The following is a 26,598-nucleotide window of genomic DNA, read 5'->3' as shown; positions in this document are numbered from 1 at the left end:
ATCTCTAGTTCTCTCTCCACGTATCACTCCCAGGAGAACCTGCAAAGAGATCAGACTCAGGATATGAGATGTAACATGCTCCATTTCTCAATTGACTAATGGCAAATATAGAGAGCTTCATGGTCTCAAATAGCAAAAGGAGGAAAATCAGCAAAGCAATGGCAAGTCAGGGGTTATGGTCATAGGACTACGATTCTGGACTGAGGGGAGGTTTCCATCCCACACCCTGCGCTGATTCACTTTGCACGCCTGTAGTTAATCCAAGAATCATCACACCATAACTCACTGATGCCCATTGCACACTCACCAGAACTAGCCCCAAGGGGCAAATGTGAACACAAATACTTCTTGCCGAGTATTCCAAGCACACTAACCTTCCCCATTCGCCACCAGAGGTTCTAGATAAAGGATTAATTAATAATCTCTGACTGTTTTCATGTTAAGTTCACAAAGCATTTCATATGCAAACACCAGAAAATATAGCCCTTCTTAACCAGTCACGTCAGGATGCTTTTTAAACTTCCAAATCCATACAACCTAATATATATTCAAAGCCTCAAACTCTGCAAGTTACAATCTCTTGAAGGCATCTTCTCTCTACCCAGAAGCATTCAGAGCACAAAGCCAATTAAGGAAAATTAAGGAAAATTAAGACCCTGAGCTTTGTGGTTTCACCTGACTTCCTCAGCCTTAAATAGGTCCTTTGCTCACCACACAGCAAGTCTGTGAGCTTCAGTTCAGTTCAGCAACAGAGCACCTGCTTTGTCATTATGCCCAAGATTAAGGGGAAACAGAGGACTATCTGTAGGGAGTAGAGAGATGGCTGAAGATCTCTTTGGCATTTCAGCCTCCCTGCCAAGGAAGAATGGATGGGATGTGTCCCCAACTGTTCTTGTTTCGCCACGTTCATGTCTCAAAAGAAGACTGAGATTTCTGACTACATTCTGTGTCTAATAACTGCTCATCAGTCCACCAATTCTATTACCAAAAAGGTTGCACGACCATAGCATAAGATGGCAATTTGATTCACCATTGTCTGTATCTCCTATCACTGCCTGGAAAAAATCTAGTCTGCCATTGATTCATAGTGATAATCCAAGGATGGTGTGTATTTTTCTAAAGAAAATGTTACAAACTGTCCAAATAAATTTTATGAAAATTGACTTCAATCCAGATCTCTGCCATTCCAAAACATATAAAAAATGTGAATTATTATTTGAGCTTGTAAAATGACTGCCAAAACCCTACAGTAAGATTTTTAGAGAAAATACTGAAATCATTTTCTGAGGAAGAGAGAAACTAAGTCAATAGCACCCCTTTGTGGCAATAGAGGGGTATGCAAATGATAATTAAGACCATTATTTTATAAGGGTCTTTACAATTTTTTTCCTATAAAATTGTATTTATAAAGGCCTAAAGACTCATCTATGAATCCTTTCCCTTGCCTTTAGGCAGAGCCACCCTAGTATCGTCTCACTGATTTGGGAAGCTGCTATGGTTTTAAAGGTCTCCAAAGGGAAGATTTCATGACCTCTCCCGGTAAAACATTCCAGGATTTTACTCTCAGGTCTCATAAAAATACTTTATACAACAACGTCCACCCATTTCCTCTAGTTAAACCTGCCTCTTGGGTTGGGCTGAGAAACAGATGGTTTCTATCCTTTATTCCTTGGTGGCTGTGTACATCGTTAAGGCTATGGACAGGGAATCATAGCAAGAGGAACGCATCGTGGTTTATCTATACATCCTTCCAAGGTAGGGCCTACAAATACCAGGTCCACTGTTCAGAGTAGAGGGTGTGTGTTTAGGGGCCAGAATGTGCCAAGCAAAGCTCTTCATTTGAAAAGGGTTTCAGTTTTCCCTTATACATGGGGAATCCTTGCGCCCTCCAGACTCTGCATACTTTCTCGCCAACCTGACTCTTCAGAGGACGTGCTCAAACTGGTTTTAAACAAGAGAGTTTTGAACAAGAGTACCTACTAAGTTAACCTTTTTATACTTTGCACATCATCTGATAATGGGATAGAACTGCAATTTTTCATGTTGCTTTCTTTCAATCTTTCTTTTTTTTCTCTTTAATGTCTAGCATAATTCTACATTTTCTATTACTGAACGGAAGGCTACTTTACATTTTCCTCATTTAAATATTAATGAGTTTTTTAAATGTTATTCACTTTAGCCCTTCGCCATGATTTTCAACGTCTGCCCAGTACATTCTGGATACCTGTTTTCATAGGGTTGACATGAGAGGACTGTGTTGCTTTTTTTCTGTTTTTTTTCTTTTCAGTTTTTCCCACAGATTACTATTTTGTTAGTGTTGCTACTTTGGGAATAAAGAATGTAGGTTTCTATTTATATCTCCAGATAAGCTCTATTTTGATAATCCAGTCAGTGTAGAGACTAGCTTTGCCTCGTATTTTTCCACAGCAGTGAGTTTTTAAAGGATGAATTAAACATGATGATATCTTGTTTGTGGTAGGTAAAGACGGAGGTAAGATGCAGACATTTAATTGGGGTCCTTTAATTTTAAAACAACACAGTATAATAAATGCCAAATTCACATTCCACAATGGCTTTTTATCTTTTCTCTAAAAAGGAAAAAGACAGATTCATGGAAAGTAGTAATGAACACCTATCCCATAAGTGCATGTACTATGTTTTATGCTTACAGGTAGATCATACATACTGTAAAAGAACAACCCACTGTTCTTGCCTAAAACCTCATTATGGATTAAATATAGGCCGTATGCTCATTTCATACTTGTCTTTAATCTTACTCTACAATGTTTGTAGTTAAGGTGTATTCAATCTATTTTAATCTAAAATTAGCAAACAAAAAATGTTTGTAGTTAAGATGTATTCAATCTATTTTAACCTAAAATTAGCAAACAAAAAAGGTGGGGCATCCATGTGGACACAATGCCTTATTTGTTGTTGTTGTTTTTCTTTATTCATTCATCTTTAAGCATTGCCCAGCATGCAACTCGGTACTATCAAAAGATTTCTAGTCCAACTAAGAGCTGTATATTAACTCTGACGGTCCTCTTCCCCCCTCTAGTGGTGAAGAGCAGTCAGAACCTCTGTGGTGGGTATTTGCCGCTGATCTATACAGGAAAGAAGTGGACGGGGTTCAAATCCCAGATTTGCCATTGCTAGCTCTGTGCACTTGACACTTAACTTGACTTTTTGTTTTTCAGTTTCCTCATCAGACATAGAGTAATGATGACGATTTGCAGGATTGTTGTGATAGTCACAAAAGAAAATGTAAAGTCAAATCTATTTAGAAATTGATCGAACAAAAAACAGATGTAAAAAAATATATAACACAAGATGCAAAATATATTTAATCAGTGGATTTGATCCTGTGGGTGACAGACTCCAAGACAGCCTCCTTGGTCCCCCCCCTCCTGGTACACAGCATTTAGAATAGAGAAACGGCCTTTATCAAGTGATCCAACATCGTGTTCCCACTCATGAAACAAACTGACAACGTTCGCCATGTGCTTCTATGAGAAGGCCTTCACAAGTAGTCTTCTGGCTCAAAATGTTTAACTCGAGTCTAGTCCCAAAGGAACAATCAGACAGATCAAAACTAAAGGTCATTCGGAAAAACAAAACAAAACCAAAAAAAAAAAAAAACACCCCAACAACCCAACAACTTCTAGACTAAAAATTTCAGCATCTTGAAAAATCACTGAGGCTGAGAAATATTCATGATGGAAAGAGAGTGAAAAAAGGACAATGAGAACTAAATGTAATCTATGATCCTATATTAGATCCCGGATTGGGGAAGGGCGTAGCGTTCGGGCACTTGTAGACACTTGAAAATGGGCTTTCTCTGAGACCATAGTATTAAGTCACTGTAGTTTATTTCACTGCTTTTCTGAGTGTGATTGTTTAGAAATATGCCCATATGCCCTTGGTCGTAGGAGAGACATGTTTAAATATTCAGAGATGAAGTGCCATGATTAAAGTGTGTGTGTGTGTGTGTGTGTGTGTGTATCATTTACTAGGCTCAAGTTCCTTTGAACACAAGAAGTTTTATCAGCCGTTAAGCATCCATCAGAACACCTGGTGCTTATCAGATGGACAATGAGCATTTGCTGAGTGAATGTATGAAAACAACTTGCAAACTCTAAAGTGTTAATGCTAATTACTGCAAAGCGTCAATGACAGTTATACTTGGTAGTTAAAGTAATGACAGTTACACATGTTAGTTATTAGTATCTGGTTGGTGTACAAGAGATGGTAAAAACTAAACAGTGGGTGTGAGACACAGGCTGGAAAATTTTGTGTGAGATAGGTGATTTTAGAGCTTGGAGGCTTTAGAAGGAGGAGGGGAAGGTAAAATAGCCCCAAATTAATTATATCCACACTCTTTTTGCCCAGACCCTAAATGACTGTTTGCAGAGCTGTGGCAAGTAAGGTTATCAAGTCACTATCAGAAAATTTGCAGACAGCAATATCCTCCAGTGAATCTTTTTTCCTAGGGTCCAATCACTGCTCTTCCCCTGGGAGCAGCTAAGAGGGAGAGGGAGGAAAGATGATGGACAGGAAGAGGAGGGAGTTAAAAACACATGCTCTACTCCAGACCAGTCCCTTGGCCTCACCCCTCTGGGTCATTTCTCCTCATCCTCATGATAAATATTGAAATGTAGCACTCCCTGGGGGACCTGTAAAATCCCTCCCGAATTTTAAAGGAAATAGGGAAAGACAAAATGCTGCCCCCTTCTGGCAGCTTTAGCAAATCTTCACACACAATTTATTACACAGTTAACAGTTAACAGTTGCATTAATAGTCTCCCTCCCAGGGAGAAGACAGACAGTATAGCGGGAAGGCAGACTTTCTTTTAAGTCAACATACTAGAGTAGCAAATAGCTCTTTGTCACTGACAGTTCTCACAACATTTTAAAAAACCTTTTTAAATTCTTTGCCTTTGTATTTAAATTTGGCTGTAGGAGTAGCTTTAGAAATTCTGTGGGCATGTACCATGTGCTCAATCACCCAAAAGAGTTCTGTATTTAGGGCACCTGCCCAGCAAATCTGAGGCAAAATAATAGAAAAAAAGAGAATGAAAGACAGAAAGAAGTTCAGCCTCAATAACCTTATGCAAAATTTTGTGAAAAAAAAATTTAAATGAAGTAGAATATATATAGACTGTGATAGTGTGATTTATAATAAGGAATTAATACTTGGTCTTCATCTCCATTCCTGGCACAGAGCTCCTAGAACCCTTGGAATTACCTGCCAGGAGAATTGGAAAGGTGTCTTTTGTTATGTTAATGAGATGACTTTTGGAAAGCCGGAAGGATGGGGGCTGGTTGCTGGTGGAGCCAATCACGCGATTAGAGGGTCAGCACTTTGAGTCCCACCCACCTCTGGGGAGGGGAGAGGCCTTGGAGAATGAGTTCAATCATCAGTAGCCAATGATTTAATCAATCGGACCTACTTAATGAAGCTTCCATGAAAACCCAAAAGGAGGAAGTTCTGAGAACTTCCTTCCACAGGTTGGTGACCATGTGAAGATTCAGAGAGAAGGGGGTTCTCAGAGAGCATTGGAAGCAATGCATTCCTTCCCCAGAACTTGCCCTATGCACCTCCTCCATCTAGCCATCTTGATGCATATTGTTTTATAATAAACCAGTGATCTATCAAGTAAAAGGTTTCTCTGAGTTCTGTGAGCCACTCCAGCCAAGTCTCTGAACCCAAGGAGGGGGTCATAGGAACCTCTGATTTATAGCCGAGTGACAACCTGGAGTTTTCCATTATGGCATCTGAGGTGGGGGCATTCTTGGAGAATGGAGCCCTCCACCTGTGGGATCTGGTGCCATCTGCAGGCAGATAATGTCAGAATTGAGTTAGGTTGTAGAACCCCCAGCTGGTGTTGGAGAATTGCTCGGTGATATGGGGGGAAACCTTCCACACATCGGAACACAAACTGATGAACACACACATTGTGGTAGGTGTCAGAAGTTTAAATGTGATATAAGTTTTGTGTTATTTTAAGAGATGATATTTCAGGGGTGCCAGGGTGGCTCAGTCAGTTGAGCATCTGCCTTCAGCTCAGGTCATGATCTTGGGGTCCTGGGATCAAGTCCCACATGAGGCTCCCTGCTAGGTGGGGAGCCTGCTTCTCCCTCTGACCCTTCCCCCTGCTCGTGATCTCTCTCTCTCTCTCTCTCTCAAATAAATAAATAAAATCTTTAAAAAAGAGAGAGAGAAAATTTCATATTGAAATATTTGTGGGGAGAGGGCTTCTATTAGGGACCATAAAGGTCTTAATTTCCTCCAATCCCATTTTATGTTCTGTCCTAAATATATACTTGCATCATTAAAGTTTATCTTTCTAAAGTGGTCCCTATGACATACTCTTCCTCTTTGTGTCAATAAAGGTGCTTTTTTTTATTATTTAAAAAATCAATTTTTGGGTGCCTGGGTGGCTCAGTTGGTTAAGCGACTGCCTTCGGCTCAGGTCATGATCCTGGAGTCCCTGGATCGAGTCCCGCATCGGGCTCCCTGCTCGGCAGGGAGTCTGCTTCTCCCTCTGACCCTCCCCCTTCTCATGTGCTCTCTCTCTCTCATTCTCTCTCTCAAATAAATAAATAAATAAAATCTTTAAAAAAAATCAATTTTTAAGAATGAAATGAGTAGGTATTTCCCTTTTCGTGTGAACTGCAGGTGTTGTGTTATCTCTTTCAGTGACACCTGAATTTTAATTCTCTTCTCTGACATTTGTCTCCCATCCTCCACAAGCAGGTAAAAATAGTAAATTAATGGAGGTGGGCATGTGTGATGACTATGTGCAGAGCCACCTATCAGGAGCCCAAATGCTTCTGCAAATTATTACAACAGCTTTGCAATGAGATGCTTAGCTGTTTCCACCTTTAGCATTAATTAATTTATTCATTCAATATGTACTAAGACAACTAGAGATTTCTAAGATGAACATATACATCCCAGCCCTCAAAGACTCTATGATCTAGGGCGCCTGGGTGGCTCAGTTGGTTAGGCGACTGCCTTCGGCTCAGGTCATGATCCTGGAGTCCCGGGATCGAGTCCCGCATTGGGCTCCCTGCTCGGCAGGGAGTCTGCTTCTCCCTCTGACCTTCCCCCCTCTCATGCTCTCTCTCTATCTCATTGTCTCTCAAATGAATAAATAAAATCTTTAAAAAAATAATAAAAAATAAAGACTCTATGATCTAATGTAAACAATTATAATCTGCATCTTTGGAATAAAAAAAGATACTCTTTGGAAAAATGAAAAAAAAAGGGGGTTCTATGGTCAAATATATTCGATAAACATGACATGTTATAGCCTCCTCTTTGCAATTTCTAATGCACATCTGCAAATTTAAAAACTCTGATAGTAAAGGAATTTATCTAATCTGACCTTTCCCCAGACGGCTTTTCTAGGTAACAGAACAGAAGATAACATCCTTCAGACAACGTTCTCCTTTATGCAAAAATGAGGTGCACTAAGTATAAAGTACAGGGGAGGTATGGAAGAAGGAAGATATGCTTGGGAGGGTGGCAGCAACCTCACAAAATGGGAGAACACAATTGATTCCAGACTTAACTTATTGCTAAGTAATGGTTTCCAGGAGCCCAGGATTAGGGAGGGTGTACCAAGAAGAAGTAAGTGTTAGGCAAATCTTAGAGGCATCCCTGGGACATCTGACAGTGAGAAAACCATGGAGGGTAGTGGATGGGCATGAGATGTACCAGATAGGGTGCTCGATAATGAAGCTGAACAGAAAGACCAGGACCCGATCATACAAGCCTTGAAATCCATGCAAAAGCAGTTTATATTCCATCCTATAAGCAATGGGCATACTTTACAGAATTCTGTATCCAGGAGTCAACAAACACATAGCACTCTCTTGGTGTGGAGGCTGGATATGGGGACAGGTGGAGAGAGTGGACCCGTGTTGGGGAAAAGCATGAACCTGTCATAAAACCTCAAGATCCTTTTGCAAGACACCTTTGGACCTGAGAGACGCCATCACATAAAACAGCTGGAGTGGCCCCGGTCTTGCTATCTTCTGCCCTCCTGTCCTGTGGCTTCTCTTGTTTCCTCCTAATGCACCATGCATCCTCAAGTGCCTTGCACTTCTTTGCTCAAGCAATGTTAAATGTTAAAAAAAAAAAGCCTTCATGTTAAATAATAAATGACTGAAAATAAGCATTTGCATTTAAACATTGTAGCTTAAAATGTGATTTCATATTCATTATCTCATTTCATATGGATGTAGAAATAAAATACCTGGAAATTCCATGAGGTCTGGGGAAGCACTATTAAGTGTTTCCCATGTGAGACTTTTCCAAAGTTTCCTTGTTTCATTATTTAGGTGACTATCTGTTGAGGACAGCACAGACCCCGTCTCTCCCTAGGTTGTATCCTGAATGATCAGTGACTGGCTCATTGGCTTCTCCTGAAAAGTTGATGGGGTGGATATGATTACTCTTGACACCTTCTGGTCCTTCAGATAACTTCCTCATTTCCTGGGATGGTACTAAGTCGTGACTCCATCCCTGTCAAAACAGCTGACAACTAGGGATTATTACCTAGCTCTAATGCAGCATTTACTTTAGAAAACAAAGGCTTTGAAGTGACAGTATGTTTGGCTCCCCCCCGCCCAGTTTAGAGTGTCTGTTCACAGGTTCCCCACGGAAGCCCAGAAGCTGGATAAATCTTGGTGAATACATTATTTTTCTTTTGCATGCCGTTGGTTAAATCTACTCCAGTGCTCTAGAAGCTGCGTTTATGTGTGCATGTGTGTGAGGGGGTGCGTTTTCTTTTCAGCATGTAAACAGAAGAAGATGTGCTCGAGTGTTCATGTTCCTCCTCATGCACGCGCACACACTCACACACACACAGCACACCCATGCCTGCACGGCTGGTTTCTCAGGACCCCCACCCACGGTCCATAAGAGAAGGACACAATCAACGATTGACATCTAGCTTCCTTCCAGCCCCACCTCACCCTTGGAGATCCTACTCTTAGGTGGTACCTTGCTCAGTTGAAGTCTGAGTTGAATTTGACCCTCTGCTATGTTAGGTTTAAGTCTAGAGGAGTTCAAAGGCAAGACCTGGAAAAACCAAAGCATGATTAACTAAATCAATGAATGGCATTAATAGAAATGAAAGAAAGGGAGTTTTATGAAGAGAGCAAATTCAGAAGGGCAGCTATTTCTGGTAGAAAAGAAAACAAACACTATGTAGATAGAACCACCTGGGCTTACACTTCATGTCCTTATAGCTACCACTAGCTATGAGACCTTCAACAGGTAACACACTCTCTAGCCTCGGTTTTCCCATCAGTGAAATGGGGATAATGTTATCTACTGCACATGCAAGCTGTGAGAATAAAATTAGCTAATACAACATCTTGGAGACTGTGTCAAGCACATAATAAGCCCTCAACAAATGCCATTTTGGAAATCTATTTTATTTGGGGAAGATGCTTTCAACCAGAAGGACAATGTTTATTTCCAGCACAGAACAGAGAACAACAGTTTGCCCAGCAGGTGAACTAAGTGGAGAAAGTAGAGATTTCGGGGCTCCTTGAATAAGGCACTCGTAATGTGGGCGTATTTATCATTCTGAGTCAAATGTAGTATAACTCTGAGGCAACATTTATATAGCATACACGCTTCTACCTGATCCACATGTAACTTAAGTTGGAGGTAATTTTACCCACGAGTGAGGGAGGCTTCTCTTTTCAGGAAAGAATCTTACACAATATGTTTCAAATATGTTCATGATAAACAAAAGCAGTCAACACGATCCTTCCATTCAGCCAGTCAATCTACCTTTGCCAGTTTTCTTTTCAGAATGCCACACAGGAAAAAATGACCTCCTTTCCTTGAGGCTCAGGTTGGATTTAGGAAATTACAATGCACAGAAGATGTCATAAGTCCTAAGGAAAATAGTTGCGTCTCATCATACATAATGCATAACATTCAGAAATCATTGGCTGTGGTTCATTATTCCCTCCCACCCCCAAAAAGTACAAGAAGGTATATTTAAAAGTTGAACAACCTAAAATTGCAAGACTAAAGTCATGAAAATTATCCAAAACAAGTATAATAAAAGACATCTGTTCTGGGTTTCTATAAGTATTATGGTTATTATTGCAAATAGCATATTTTCTCTGTCATAAGCCAGTTTTGATTATATATATTATATATATATATAAAATATATATATATAAGACGAAACATGAGAGACGATGGACTCTGAAAAACAAACAGGGTTCTAGAGGGGAGGGGGGTGGGAGGATGGGTTAGCCTGGTGGTGGGTATTGAGGAGGGCACATTCTGCATGGAGCACTGGGTGTTATGCACAAACAATGAATCATGGAACACTTCATCTAAAACTAATGATGTAATGTATGGAGATTAACATAAGAATAAATAAATTAATTAATTTAAATATATATATATTTATATATATATAAAGCACACTTTGGATGCTAGGTGGCGCTAGGTGTCCACCGAATGTTATGCCACTTTCCCCTCGCTAGATGGTCCAGCTCCTTCTGCGGCCTGATACTCTTTCAGTAGTTACAGCCTATGATGGGGAACGTTTCTGTGGACTTCTGCTAACAACTGACAGCAGAACACAACCGTAGCACTTAGCTCTCAAATGGAGTGAGCATTCTGGAAAGCTTTAATAGTCCTTCAGTGGCTATCTGTATACAACTCCAACAAGCTCCACAGTGATACATTGGTAATTTGTTCTCTAGACTGAGCCAAAGCATCACTTTCAAGTATATGGACATTTGGAGTAAGTCTAGCAGTTAAATATTTTCAAATGCCTCCCCTCCCGGGGTCTCTATTATCTAATTGTTTAATAAAAATCGACACAGAATTGGAAACTTGAAAGATAAGTTTGAAAACACATGGAATAAACTGATGGGACATCCATGGATTTAAAATCTTCAGCTTTACTTTCCCGAATACGTCCATATTATCGCTAGTCTCAAACTAGAACACTCTTGGCATCTGAAGAATAAATGAAGCTACAAAGACTAAAAAATATAGAGAGATTGTCCATTGTCTCTGACTTTGCTCAAGAAATACAAAGTGGAGCCACCTGACACCTCTGTATTGTGGTGAGGCTGGGCACATGTTCACTCCGCAAGCCAGAACATGGTTAAAATTCAGGCCTCATGTGTACATAACAATTTATAATGCGATATCCTGAATGCTTTTTCATTAAAAGGAAAAATAAGAATCAAAATACAGAACAGTCAGATCAATATGATGGGATAAAATATTATAATGGGCACGCTTGTGGATAAATGCATGTGCATCTAGGAGAACAAGGTGTTTAAAACTGTGGTCTGGGTGACTGGGTGGTTCAGTTGATTAAGCATCTGCCTTCAGCTCAGGTCATGATCTCAGGGTCCTGGGATCCAGCTCCGCATCGGGCTCCTTGCTCAGCGAGGAGTCTACTTCTCCCTCTGCCTCTGCCCCCCTCTCTCTCTCTGTCTCTCATGAATAAATAAAATCTTTAAAACAAAACAAAACAAAAATATTATGGTCTGGGGAAGCTTTAAGTGTTGGAAGTTGGCAACAAAATTATCCTGCCACTCTGCATCTTTGTCGTGACCCCAGCAGGTAATGTCTTCCCCTGCAGCCTAAACATTTTCCTTGGGGTTCATTCATACTTTCACTCAGACAGGAGAGTAAAGTAGTACAAAGGGGCAGGTGGCCTTTCTGAAACGATAGCCTTAGTTGGTTTCTACTCACTTGACTTCCAAGCCACACATGAGACCTATAAGGTAAGAAGAAATGCCAGACACAGACTCCTATTATATTGTATATAATCGAGTACCTAATTTCCTATTTGGGAAAGGAATAATGAATATAATCATACCAAGTGTACCAAGGAGGGGGCAGGAGAAACCAATCCATCTCAGATGCTGGCAATAAGGGGATGCACTGTCTAGAAAATTTAGAATCAGTAATAAAAGTGACTAAAAGTCTGTCTGCTTTCACCATGCACCAGCGGTTCTAAACAAGGTCAGTGAGACAGGGTGGCTGGGACCATTCCCTCCGTGCCCATCCCCTTCAGAACACCACTGATTAGAACAACTCTCCGACTTAGAATTTCCTAGCAAGTAGGGGAGTGAATTTTTGGAAGAAGGAAAAACTGTAAGGGAAAAGAGAAAGAATGAGTATTTTTCTAATGGTTTCTGTCTGTCCATCCAAGACTTTCCCTACATGTTATCTCATTAATCCTCAACAAGAACCATCACCATCCAGGGTGGATAACACTGTGCCCATTTTACAGATAAGAAAACAGATGCTGAAGAGTTGAACAATGTATTCAAGGTCACACAGTTACTAAATGGTGGATTCAGGACTCTAAAAGAAGTCCTTCCTCCTCTAAGTAGCTGAGTAACTAAGATCACAGACTGACATTTACTGGGTACACAACTTGGACAAGGTACTTGAATACCTGTGGTGGTAATGTGGGATGATAAGAGTACCCACAGGCTAGAACTGTAGAGAACAAAGCTGCCATGATGTAGAGAAGCTCTTGGCACAGTCCTGGACTATAATAATCACGGCAGAGATGACAATAAATGGCACGTGGTCTTTATGATGCAAACCTCATCTAAGAAATCGAAACAACTGTTGGCCTTTTTCATGGGTTAAAGAATGCTGGAGTATCTCCATAAGCTATTTCACACTTTTACCTGCAGGTCTGATGGGTTAGGTTATCGACTCTGATGCTGAGGAGAAGGACGCATGCACGAATCAGGGACTACAGCTGAGTCAGAGGGTGGACACTCTCACAGCCCGTGTGCCCCCATCCCCACCCCTTTGTGTCAACTGGTTCATAACTTCTTAGAGAACATCCTCTTGTTTGTTATACTCTGCTTCCTGCTCTAAGGGGATAAATGGCAAATTATTCTGGGGGATTGGAGTGGCATAAGAGCACAAGGATAGGTTTATTTCGGTTCATTCTACTAGACAATGGTATTATTGAGAGACGGGTCATGAGACTACTGGTCTTTAAAAGGTGACTCCCAAATATTCTGCCCCTTGAAATATACAAAAGTTAACACAGGATGCATAAATAATATGTCAAATTTCTTAGCTATACTGTAGTGTGTTGTAAAAAGCAATCTGAGTCTCTGCTCCTTGAATTCTTTGTATAGACATAGAAATCAAGTAATGCCAATATTTCATTACACATATTACTGGATTTGCCTATTATTTAAACACAAGCACAAAATTTTGCTTTTTCTCCAATTATGAAATTAATTATAGAGAGTGTCAATGGGTACTTAAGGCTAATATTTATATAAAGCAATAAGACAGGATTATTGAGAGCACACATAAGATAATGCTTTTTGTTTTTGTTTTTTGGCACTTGCATTATTTTAATGTACTTTTGCCATAATACATGGCAATAGATCAATATAAACACTGACATTCTTACTTATAATATTAATTTATTCCACATTTCACAGGGCTAGCTCCAATCTTTTCAGTAAACATCATTATTATAACAATTATAATTTCCTTGTAACATAATCTTTCTTAACATAACACTTTATTTTACAATTTGAAGTTAGTACAGAGCAACCCTTCTCCAGGGTGATGATGTTGCATTGTAAACATAGCAGGGGTTTCCAAGTACCCTGTTGGGTTTTACATATTTGGAAATATATGTCAAGTTAACTTGTATGCAGAATGAAGCAAACAATAGGAGTCATTTTTAAATCTATTATATGGCCTGAAGGAAGCTCTGTGGTGGGCAGCTATGTGTTAATGAAGCGAGTTCAGCATTGGCTGCTTGGCTGTGCGTTCTGCTTCTGCTTTTCCTCCATTTCCATCCTGCACTGTAATCATGAGCATATAATCCAATCAGCTGTGTCAAATACAAATACAATGCAGAACACTCTCTTGGGTCAGGTCTCATAGGAGGAACTGGAATATTCACAGGGTCTTAACAACAACAACAAAAGTTTGTTCAACATTTGAGCAAGGGACGGTAGAGAAGGAGCCCTTCATCATGTTACGTTGGGATGGCACACACGTTCCCACCACCCCTCCTGTTCCCTCCCTTTCTAACACCGTTCTCTCCCATCCACCACAAAACTTCGGCTCCTAGACAGAAAGTACTTGAAAATGTATATACAACTGATCAGATGAAATCTCTTAATACATAGGTTCTAGGTCTACAAGACTTAAGACTAGAATAAAGTATGAACAGTCTTGGCAAAACAAGTTCTATCCATGCTAATGGTAGCATGGAAATCCTAAAGAGAAAACACTATTGAAACTTCTCAATTCATAAGGTTTGTTTTACTTTTTCTACTTGATCCTATGCATGGAAGGTGAGGTTAAATAAGAACATACCCTTTAAGGTTATATTGTTCAGAGATGTAGGTAGGCATGGAGCGGATGAAAACAGAATTTCTCTCTATGTCCTTGTTTGAGCATTTATGTCAATATACTCACTCTCCCTTTGTCTATCAGCTTCCTTATGCTTTCTGGGCTCCTATAAGTTTTATGTGCAAATGTTCTGACTATCTGGAAAACTAAATGAAAGCCCAGAACTCACACAGATCCTGAGAAAGAGCAGTGATCTTCTTAAAACTTTAAGACAAAGCATTACTGAGGCTATGGGACAAATCAACACATCCCACTGCATTGGAGTTAGGAAACTAAGGAAAGGGATAAAATTAGATTGTGTGAGAAAAACATTTTTTCAGGGATCTATAGAGAGGGACGTTTATCAGGAGAGAAATTCTGTCAGTCAGCTAAAGATCACTGAGTCTCACACAGTGTGCTGGCCATTAGAGGTATGCCTCAGAATCAGGCACAGCCCTTGTCACAGAATCACATATACTGATCCCTAATCCCTAACTTTGAATGATTTACCTTCCTTTTTTCCAGGTATCTAAAAAACAATTTTTGACATCCAGGTACTGCCAGAACACACGCTGGACATGTGTTAAGCTTTGGACACCCCAACACATTATTCCGTTATCTAGAGAAGCTGGCTGGATGCCTGCATGCACACATAGCTACGGCATCCATGGGGAAAGAGAACATGTTCCACTCTGCAGCCAGCCCAGGGTTGGCTCTCATTACGCCCCAGCAGGGTCATCAAACTGAAGGGGGATGTTAGGAGCTTGGAAAGAGGCCAGAGGGCTGGCACTGAAAGGAATAAACATTTGAGAAATCACCCTGAAGGGGCAAGTTAAAAGGAGCTGGGTGTGCTGGCCTGGCCAGCAGCCGGGGTGAGGCCTGTCCTAGGTAATGAGGAGGCATCTGTCCTGGCACGGAGGGCCTAGAAAACAAGAGATAATGGCTTTGGAGGCAACTGTGAGATTTCTAAAGAGATTTAGGTCTGTCAGCCTTCACAATATGTGGCCCAAGGAAATTACAGATAGCCTTTTCCTAACCCTTCCCCAAGATCAAAGATAATCAGAGATAATCCAGTTTCAAAGGATAAACTAGCCTCAGGGAGAAGGTGAAGTTCCATGTCAACGCTTAGGTCACCGTTATTGTGATGCGATTCTGTGATGTGATGTGATCACCGCTTTGTGATTCCCTGATTCCACATGGGGGTCTGTTATTTAACAAATGTGAAGTGTGTACATTCCTGAGTGAGTGGGAGCAAGTATGTACGTGTATGTGTGAGTATGTGAGAGCTTGCGTGTGTGAAGGAGCCTAAGTGTATGGAAATGGGGTGTGTAAGTGAGCATGTGCCTACAGTGGAGGGTGTGTGGCTCATCTCCTTCCTTCCCTGAAAAACAAATACAAATACTCTTTGGGACATTTTTCCAAGGAAAGTTGGCACTTCTGTGTGGAGACACACCCTAGCTGCTCCATTCCTGAGAGAAAGCATGGCTTTCCCCTGGCCACGAGCTTTAGCTCTGTCCTATGGCCTGCTATGGCAAGACCACGGATGGTATCATCGCCAATGGAATGGACGTCACCTTCCAAGAGGTAGGCTTGTTCCCAGCCAGATACAGAGGAACAACATGAACATCATTTTCTACTGTCTACAGAAGGGGTCACACCCTTTCTTCTGAACACATGGCTTTCTACTTGACTACAGAAGAAAAAAAGAGAAAGTTACATGTGCCCCAAGTTCAATGTGACTTATATGCCGTTTTACTTTTATAACTAAGGAAAAGAAAATAGCATTTTCATAGCAGGAACAGAAATTCGGTTTAATTTCTAAAGACCTGCTTTAAGACAAATGCCAAAACATGTGGCCGCATTGCAATAAAATTCCAAGGACATGTCTTGACCCATGTCTAATCTACTTATTCTGGAGTGAATTAGAAAGAAAAAAAAAATTGTTTTCATCTCTCCAAGTTTCAAAGAATATTATACTTCTAAATGCTTTACAACTCACTTCTTTCCTGAGCATTACATTTTCTTTTACATAGTTTGAACTTCCAGTCAGATAAGATTACACATTTCTACAAATCTTGTGTATGCTGTAGTTATCTGAGGCGCAAAGATTGCAAAACCAAGCAAATGTTATCTTGACCTTTTTTAATAACAGAAATGCTCATGGTGGACAGTCACTGTTGGTCCTAGGCTCCTCTGTGGCTCAGTCAGTAAAGACTGTCTCTAGACTCTTCGGGGGTGGGCAATCATTATTGGCCTAGGCTGGGGGTGGGGGCACTTGTGGACACCTCTATACTTCTCCACTGGAGCAATGTCAGACACTTCCATATGCCCCTCTTGCAACACTACTTAGAAAGCTCCTACCAGGACATGTAAGGGTGAGTCAAAAACTTGGACCGAGGAAACGGAAAAGTGATTAAGATATGAATAAACAATCAGAAGAAAACACAATTCCTTCTCTTTGAATGGTAATGCCCCTTAATGTGGCTGAAATGGCACAGACATCCTAAAGCCAAGTTCCTCAGCTGATAAGCACCGTTGGAGTTATTTTAGGGATTTGTGATTGCTTTTGTTTGTTTTAAAGAAACATGTGGTTTTTCCATGATTTCCTAGTAAGAAGTGGATTCATCTCCTATTAAGCATTCTGTGTTTAAATAATTGCAGGGAATCCTTGTATCAGAAAAACTGCTTAAGAAGTGATGAGGGTGATTTTTTGATAATGTTAGGCAATATCGAGTCAGTGTATGAATATTCACTCTTAGAGTCAACAGGTGACACTGCCTTGGATTACCAAACAAAGGGCAGTGTCATCCTGGTTGTTACTTAGAGACACATCTCAGTCAAGAGCCTGTGAATTAGGTGAGAAGAGGATCTTCAATAAGTAGCTACTGACTTTAGTTGAAAGTTAGGTCATAAGGGTACAAAGCAAGGGTCTTCTGAGCCATGCTTACCTCTTTAGTTCCAGAATATAGGGATAGGTGAATACTACAACTGGTCATAAGCTACAGAGGAGAGCCTCAGAGGTTCGCCTTCTAATTCAGAGCCCTGACAGTTCATCTACCCTATGGATGTGTGCCAGGATTTCTGTGGGTTTGTAGGGAAACTAACAGTGTGCAAGCAACATAAGGGGTTTTCTCATGTTACTATATTTCAAGAATAAGGAGTATCTCATCAGGTGAGCAAAGAGTTGATAATGCAAAGGCACAAACATTGTGTCTTGTTTTTATTCCAGAAGTTTACCCCAAGAACCTGCTTTCATTGAGAGTTAAAGGAGCTCAGGATGAAACAACTATAAAGATAATTAGGAAAAATGGAAAACAAGACAAAGAATAGAAAACCACTCTGTGATACTGAGGGTAAGGTAATAGCAAGATACATGTCTTTGGAAAATCGATTATGTGAATGCAATCTTCTGACAGTCAGCTAAATTTATTTCCTTTCTGTATCCAAATTTTTAAACTTTAAATATTGGTAAATGTAATATTTTTGAAATAGCTTTAAATCATCTCAAGTGGCAGTTTATCTTGGTGAGGTTAATTGTGTTATTTATTAATCCATTGTCTTATCGTTTCTACTTTTTTGCCCAAAAAATGTTTGAGCTGGATACATTGAGTTATGGAAGCATTTAACATTTTAAATTAAGACGCAAGGAATTCTAAATGACACTTGAGATATCCTTGAGAGAAGCTTCTCATCTCTCGTGTTTATAGATATCTCATATATTCATAAATCAAATCCTGTGCATATTTAAGCCAGACCAAAATACTAAAAAGCACATGTCTCCCATTAGAAAAAAAAAAGCAATTATTCTGCTTAGTTATGTTTTTAAAATAGCTTGACATTTTAAATAATTGATGAATATGTAATTCGCTAATCAGTAACGGACAGCTCCCATGGAGGTACCATCGCTAGTTTTATAATTTACTATTTCAGAAGAGTTTTATGAATGCAAAGATTAAAGCCAGGAAGCGGAGAGAAATCACTCCAGGATGACATTATCCTATTAAACACCCACAATACTTAACAGTAACAACAATTAAGCTTCACAAATTAAGTTGATGTACTGAATTTCTATTGGGTGAGATATAGAGAGACATTTATGTGTCATGATTTCTCCCCGTACTAAATTCCCCATAGACAACCATGTCCCCAAATGAACATCAGAGCAACATTCTGTTCCTGTAAAGGATTAAATGATATTTTAGTTTATGCCTTTATTTCTTGTCTCTTTTCTCCAAGTGATGATAGAAGTCTTATTAACCATGCACAAACACTTACATTCTCTTTCTGAGAACATTTCTGATGTTGTTGGGATAAGAGAGGAAAGCCATTTATTTAAAGATTGCCTTATTAATCTACAGTTTTGGTAAATATCTAGTTGGTCAATTTGTCTTTATGGCCTAAGAAAGAAGACTAGCTGCCATGTTCAATCCAGATGAATTGGTATAGGAATATTTATAAGGACATCGATATTCACAGTGTCTTACAATCATGCTCCAAGCTAAATAGAAATAAAAGCAAAATGGCCACAAATATTACAGTATAATAGGATAAGAGGTAAAAGGTATGTACAAATTCATTGACAACATCTGTGCAAGTGTTGTAGACAAAACATTTAAAAAGAAATCTACATAAAACAAAGTAGGTAAATTTATCAAATGTTGATAAATTTTCAGAGACAGTATAAAAGTACACAAGACATGGAAGAGAGAAAGAATTGTTAAAAAAATAACCGCTAAGCCAATACAGAGAGTACAAGTTTACTACATTAATATTACAGAATGATGGGAACCAGAGACAAAAAAACGATTTGGTAACAAACAGCAAAGAAAGTTTCACCAGTCACAGAGAAGAAAGACTTTCCTTTTCGGATGAGAACACAGACTGCCATGACTCACCCCCTCCACCCATACACACATAGAGAAATAAAAGCCAATGCAAAAGTTGTCTACAGCAACACACGACAGACAGAGGTGGAAGCGTTTGGCATGTTGCATCACAGGAAGTCAATCACGATTGGCTAACGATGATGGTACCTGGCTCTGTTGCAGGTCACTCGCTGGCCTGAGAGGAGTAACTGATGGAGGGGGCACACCTGATGTGGAGGCAGACCGGCCTAATTTGCAGCTTACTTTCGGTTCTGTGAACAGGGGAAAAAGGCAGAATATTAGCTGAGCAACGTCCGCAGTGATGAACGGCATTCAGACTCCCGTTTTGTTTCACTGCATGTTCTTTCAACCCCTTAAATACTTGTGAGGCTTGCTAGTAATTGACAGGTGATGGAACGATCTCATAACCATGGACTCTAAAATAAGTTTGACTTGCCGTCAGCTCCCAGAAATAAAGAACAAATTACAAAAGCACGGCCCTTGTTCCCTTGGACATTTTACCTCATTTAGGGTTAGTCTCTATAGCCCCATTCAGGGAAAAAGCAAGTGACATGATCACTTTGGGTACTTTCTTTTCTGCTTTGATCCATAGGTCTATGTCCTGAAATGTCCTCTCCACCTTCTCCAAAACTTCCCCTCCCTCCTTTCCTCCCTCCCTCCTTCTCTTTCTCCTATTTTTTTTTCTAATTTTGAAATCTATATCACTATGCTTGTCCTGAATACTTTTATCATGTATCAAGCCCTCCACCTTGTTCAAAATTTCAGAGCATTTCTCTGATTTCATCTCCATTCGCTTTCAATTTTATAACCACTTTCTAAGACTCTTGCCATTTTTCATAATAATAGTATTTTTCCAAATTATAAAGGCATTCCCCTAACTCTTCTTCTATTTCAGGAACCCAAATGAGCTGTCCAGGGCATGGACAGGATACCCTGGAGATGAGAATTTAGGGATGGAAAGAGTTCCCTTCATCCAACAAGGTACAGTAAGGATGTTAATTTTCATATATATTTGAAGATATTTGATAAGAAAGAGGGGGAAAAGTCATACAATAAAAAATCGACACTTGAGCTTTTGTCACAAATTTTAATTTTTAACTGTTACTTTTTGAGTGTTGGGTATATTCCAGCTTCTATCTGGGCTACATTTAAATTATTTCTAATTCTAAGGTTACTCTATAGAGTTACAGAGTTAGATATAAAGGTTGCCTCTGTGTGTGTGTGTGTGTGTGTGTGTGTGTGTGTGAGAGAGAGAGAGAGAGAGAGAGAGAGAAACCTCCCTGCTGATCCCCATAATCTCTCTGCTCAAAACTAACTTGGACATGGGGTGCCTGGGTGGCTCAGTTGGTTAAGCATCTGAGTTCGGCTCAGGACATGATCTCAGGGTCCTGGGATTGAGCCCTGCATTGAGTTCTGCACTCGGCGGGGAGTCCGCTTGTCCCTCTGTCCCTCCCCCAACTCGTGTTCTCTCTCTAATAAAGAAATAAATAAAATTTTAAAAAGACTAACTTGAACACAATGGGCTGAGCTTCCTAGATTACTTTGAAGCCCTCCACCTTGTTCAAAATTTTCCAATTACTCCATATTTCATATGATAAAAACTTCAAGCTCACTTGACTAATCTTCAGAGGACTTCTGTGATCTAGCTTCATCTGATCAGATCCACTCTGTTTCCACTGTTCTGCTCTCCAAAAAAACATGCAACTGTCTCCTCTCTCAGTTTCTGCATTCAGTCCTGCTTCTGTTCTTCACCTCAGGGCGTGCCCTTGTGTGGACTTTCACCAGACTAAGTCTTACCCATTTCAGAAGACAAGCGAGTCCCTCCCACCGTCAAGCGTCCTGATTCTCTTCCAAGACTACCTTACCACTTACACAGTGTTTGCTGTGGCTTTGAGCATTTATGTTGGCGGGGACCACATAGTCAGTGTACAATTAATATGTACTTTTCTTCCGCTGAAGACACTCAATTTAACCTAGAAAAGGTCAATGCAACTCCTAAAAATAAACGAAGTCAATGAAAGTAACGTAGAATATATTTTAAGGCCTGGGTTCAAAGCCTAGCTCTCCTACTTATGAAGGCAGTAATTCTCAATCAAAGGTCTGTGACCTTCTAGGGTCCATTTCAGAGGAGGCAAGAGGTTTGGAAACTCTCCTTTCCTTAGTTTTATGCAGATGATTTTAGTATCTACTCACCCACTTTATTTATTTATTTATTTATTTATTTATTTATTTATTTATTTATTTATTTATTTTATTTATTTATTTATTCATTTATTTTTTAGGTAGCTCCACACCCAGTGTGGGGCTTGAACTCATGACCCTGAGATCAAGAGTCACATGCTCCACCGACTGAGCCAGCCAGGCATCCCTACTCACCCACTCTTGAAAGGTGTTTAAATATAATAGTATCATACAATGACATAAACTATCACTGTAACTTAGAAATTAAGCTCATTCCCCAGGAAGCATAAATCCTTGCATACCTTAGCAAATCATCTTTTCTTATATAAAATAACAGGTAAAGCATCCATCAGAATCCTGGTTTGACATGCTTTTATAATGAGGCCGATGTTTCCATATATCCTTTTACTGTGGTAGCACATTTAGTCACATGGAGTCAGAAAAGTCAGTATTTTTTCTTAGGAAAGGATGGCAAATACTATTTCTTTACTTTAGGTCCTTTTCAAGTTTATGTTAAAGAGATTATCTGATGAGTGACACAACTGAAGGCCTTTTACATTATCCAATGTACCTAGGGATTAATTTCTCCTGCTAGGTGTCCAGTCAAATTTTGGCTTAACCAGCCTCTTTCAAACATAGACACTTATATCTCTAATGAACAGACTGAGATGTACCAAAATCCACGCAAACTCCCCATTTCATCATGCCCTGGAAAGGCCTTGCCTTACCCCCACTGGACATCACTCTAGAGCATGTCCCAGCTCATCAAGCCCCCTTGGGCACGGCAATATAAGTCGTTAAATCCCCATTACACACAGCAGTTTAAGCTACTAGCCAACTACCCTGTGGGCTAGCTCTAAAGTTGAGGTGATCCCAACATCACCCCTATGGGTTATAATTCTCCCTACAGCAGCAGACTAACACTATGACCATAAGTTCATTATGGACACATGCTTACACAGGCAAACACACACACACACACACACACACACTGCATAACATTGCTGCTTAATACTGTCATGTTTTTAAACAATTTTTTAATATAATTTTTAAAATTGTGAGGTTTGGGTTGATCTCTCTCTCACTCATTTTGCCTCTTCTTTCAGTTTTACATGGTCCTTAAACCCATTTCAAATTTATTATGGTATTTATGCGACTAAGTTGGTGAAACAAGTCTTTATGACGTTGCATCTGCCAAGGTTCCTTTGACCAAAAGAATTATCTAAAGAAGTCCCAAAAATCCTAGAAAAGATTCTGATTATAGCCAAGCCTCACAGAGATTCTTTCGGGCTGTGACATAGATGTTAAATTGTCCAGCTCACTCAACCTTGGAAATACACTGTGCTTTGAGCCTTAAACAGGGAAGCTTAGGAGCCAAGACACTAAAACCATTAAGTTCTCATCCTGAATTTTGCTAATATAAAAATTGCCAAGGTTTTTTTGGGGGGGTCAAAAACAATGGACATGTGCCTCAAAAAAGACCTAAGGTAGAACTCTCTTCCCCCAAGAAAATTCATTCCATTCCATTAAGGGATTAATGATGTACTAAAAGGCACCTGTTATTCCTACATCCAAAACCTTTTGCTTTGTAAACTCTATCAATCATCATCCTAGAAGTAACAGTTGATGTTGTTTATGAAATTTCCATGAAGATCATGTGTAAAGAGAATAAGAAGGAATAAGAAAAAGGTGGTAGATTGAGAAAGAAAATCAGAGGGGAAAAGGAAGAACAGAAAAAGAAATGGGGGAGCAGGAAGGGAAGGAGTAAGGAAAGAGAAAGAGAAAGAGAAAGAGAAAGAGAATGAGAGAAAGAAAAGAAAAGAAACACTAATTTTAATTTTTTGGAATAAACCATTATCAAGATATTATCATGGGATGTTTCCAGAGTAATAACTCATGATCATCTTAAAGTTTTTATTAAATAAATACCCAGTGGACTGTGTGACTTAATATTTCTTTCTTTTTATTCTTAATGGATACAACTTATCACTGTTTTGTTTTGGTTTGCTTTAAAGATAGTCATTTCTCAGTCATTTCTCATCTTCCCTTTAAGGTGAATTGGATTTCTCTTCAAAATCATGTCCTTGGTATTGTTACAGGATCATCTCCAAGGCATGCACTGTTATTGTATCAGAGTTCTCTTTGCTTTCAGAAAGCAAAAACAAATGACTCTTCTGAACCTCCGCATCTATACAGCAATAGGAGATTAGTGCATTTTCACCAAAGAAAACACTTTCATCTAGCATCAAAAAAATAAAACCAATCAAATTCAGAGACATATCTTTCCTCTGTCTTGTTTTTTTTTTTTCCTAATACACAATATTTTTTCTGTAGTAGCAAAGACATACTGTGATTTCCCCAAGTCAGTCATGTTGCTGGAAGTTTCTAATCAATGACTTAAGGCTACATGGGAGTCACAAGCCTTTTAAAAATACACCAAAGTGTGCTTATTACAAACTCTACTTTCATTTCTAGGGAAGGCATTTTTTTTGGAAATAACACAAATGCTATTTGAGATCAACTGGTGTCTAAGTAATAGGGGCAGTTTTGCCGGGGCTATGTTAAAACCTTCATGGATCCCACTTTGTTTTAAAGCTTCCGTCGTACATCATAGTAAACATGTAAGATGCCCTGGAATCCCACATTAAATGTAATTAGTCCTGTATATAATTTGAATGCATTTTTATAATTTTGCTTCAGAAATTATTGGACTGTGAATAATCCAATTGATTTATGACTGGTTATGGTTTGTAGACAGTAATCAAGCACACTCAGGAATTCTTGCAGTATTACACCATCTAATCTAGAAATTGTTTTCTGATGTAATATAATTATTTTAATACTAAATTTAACGATTAAGTGGACCCAATGTCACATTTTGTAGTGATTTAATTAAATATTCATTAATGTTAAATTTGGCAGTTTCTTTTGGAGTTTTGGTGTTACTATTTATTTTTAATATCCAATATTTTTTTTTCTTTTTTTTTAAGATTTTTATTTTTATTTATTTGAGACAGAGAGAATGAGAGACAGAGAGCATGAGAGGGGGGAGGGTCAGAGGGAGAAGCAGGCTCCCTGCCGAGCAGGGAGCCCGATGCGGGACTCGATCCCGGGACTCCAGGATCATGACCTGAGCCGAAGGCAGTCGCTTAACCAACTGAGCCACCCAGGCGCCCAATATCCAATATTTTTGTAGGTCCCTGAGAAACTCATAGGCTTCAGCATTGTCAGCATGACGCTGAAAAGAGAAAACAAGTCTAATCATTGTTGTGATCATTTTGTGACCACAGAAAGAAAATCGGCAGGCTGCAAAAATCTACCCTGGGAGTAGATATTCTCTCCCCAGCCTTCCTCTGAATGAGACTTGTGTAGCTTTGAATGAGTCCCAGTATCCCATAGTCATGAACCAAGGTCCTGGTGTTATCTGAAGGGCCAGAGAGTAAAACTATTGATGCTGGACTAATTGGTAGTTCTTCTTGGAAATACTGGAATTCTGGTGAAGATTTAAAATCCAAAGGCAAGCGAGGTGGAAACATGATAGGTAGAGTTTATGATCCAATGGTGGACATAGAATGACAAGATTTGTTGTATAGAGAAGAAAGAGGGTTGCACGCAGGTAGAGTTAGGCATGCACCTTGTATTTCTTCTAAATACCTGAAGAACTGAGATTTTCCTTAACACCTTCCACTTTCTTACAGAGACAGAATATAAACTGTACTGTCCATTGCCCTAGATACTGCAATGCATGGTTGGTTTCTTCAGTGGCAGCACAGCACTGTGTAGCATTAACAGTTTGGGGTTTTCTTTTGACAGCCTCTTTTATTTTAATATATAATTCCGGAAACACCCTTAGGATCTTCATCACTTCAGCCGAATTTGAAAAGGTGCTTTTATCTTCAAAAATACTTCATCTCACATTAAAATAAAATTATAGTATGTGTGTATAAAGCAATATATTTTATCTATTTAACAAGGAACATATGCCCCTTAAAATCATTACATAAATAAAATCCATCTACCAAGATATAAATTCGAAAAGACATATCATGATTTGTATCAAGATCAAATGTATATTACCATGGGGATAGAAATTTCACTTTGTGTTATAGTGTCAGAAATAGAATGAACAAGCAAGCAAAAATAGAATAAAATCCTTTCATCACTGATATTAGGAATGAAAACATGACAAAAATAATTTCACCTGTTTTTAAAATGTTATCTTTCACTTCTAAATAATAAAATAAAAGGGAATAAAAGCAAGTTTAAATTTTATACATCACCCACCTTATTAATGTAAAAACTCTTTATTCCTAACAAATGAAAATCATAACAGGATGCAAAACTCTTTATTCCTAACAAATGAAAATCATAACAGGATGCAAAACCAATGACATCTTCTCTTTATACCATTGGTTTTTGTGGCTTATTTAAGAGCAAGCATCTTGGGACAAAATTTGGTCCAATATAATTTGTATGCTCCTTATATCAGGTTCTCCTTCAATGGCCATGGACCTATGCTTCTGTCTTGAACCACTGTCTGTTATAAACATAAATGAAGCAATACGTGTCAAGGAGCAAGGCTTATCTAAGAGCACGCATGGTCAAGTCCACCATGGTAGGGAACTTCAATGTGATCTCCAGTAAAGGCCATGTTTTTTCACTCTATAGCAGAATGGCTGGAGAGCTCTAAGATCCTGTAAGGAGGTGGTGACATGAGGTCAAAACTATTTTCAAAGAAGTACTAAGATGTTATTTGCTTTTCCCACTGTGTTGACAAATTCACTGAAAGTCTAAAAACAATGCTGGATAAATCTGCTGTTACCTTAGCACATCAAAGCAACGGCACCAAACTGTACTAGTAATCATGTATTTTTCACTGCCACACAGACTTGAATATTTGGCAGATATTTTCTCAAAAATGAATGGAGTATGTCTATTGTTTTAAGGAAGACAACTGACAGAATTTGTGGACAATGATAAATCTGAGCTCTTAAGCAAAAATTAAAATTTTGAAAAACTTGTATGCACTACTGTGAGCTTGACAGCATCCTAATACTTAAAGACTTTTCTTATGAGATCAGTGGTAATATTAATTAATGTGCTGTATTGATTTTTATAATGTAATGTGTCAAC

At 39.2% G+C, this 26,598-nt stretch overlaps 1 protein-coding gene across 1 annotated transcript in view; it reads right to left on the bottom strand.

Annotated features, from left to right (window-relative positions):
* NYAP2 (neuronal tyrosine-phosphorylated phosphoinositide-3-kinase adaptor 2) overlaps positions 1-26,598 on the bottom strand; it is a 155,259-nt gene that overhangs the window by 26,740 nt on the left and 101,921 nt on the right. The window contains exon 4 of the mRNA XM_064585842.1: positions 19,432-19,535. Within this exon, the coding sequence (XP_064441912.1) occupies positions 19,432-19,535 (104 nt within the window). The remainder of the gene's footprint in view (positions 1-19,431; positions 19,536-26,598) is intronic.

The sequence above is a fragment of the Mirounga angustirostris genome, unplaced genomic scaffold (genome assembly GCF_029215605.1).
Source record: "Mirounga angustirostris isolate CCGP_5_RB_7025 unplaced genomic scaffold, mMirAng1.0.hap1 SCAF_3, whole genome shotgun sequence".
Lineage (NCBI taxonomy): Eukaryota > Metazoa > Chordata > Mammalia > Carnivora > Phocidae > Mirounga > Mirounga angustirostris.
Note: the sequence above shows the minus strand (reverse complement) of the source record. Positions and strands in the feature narration are given on the sequence as shown.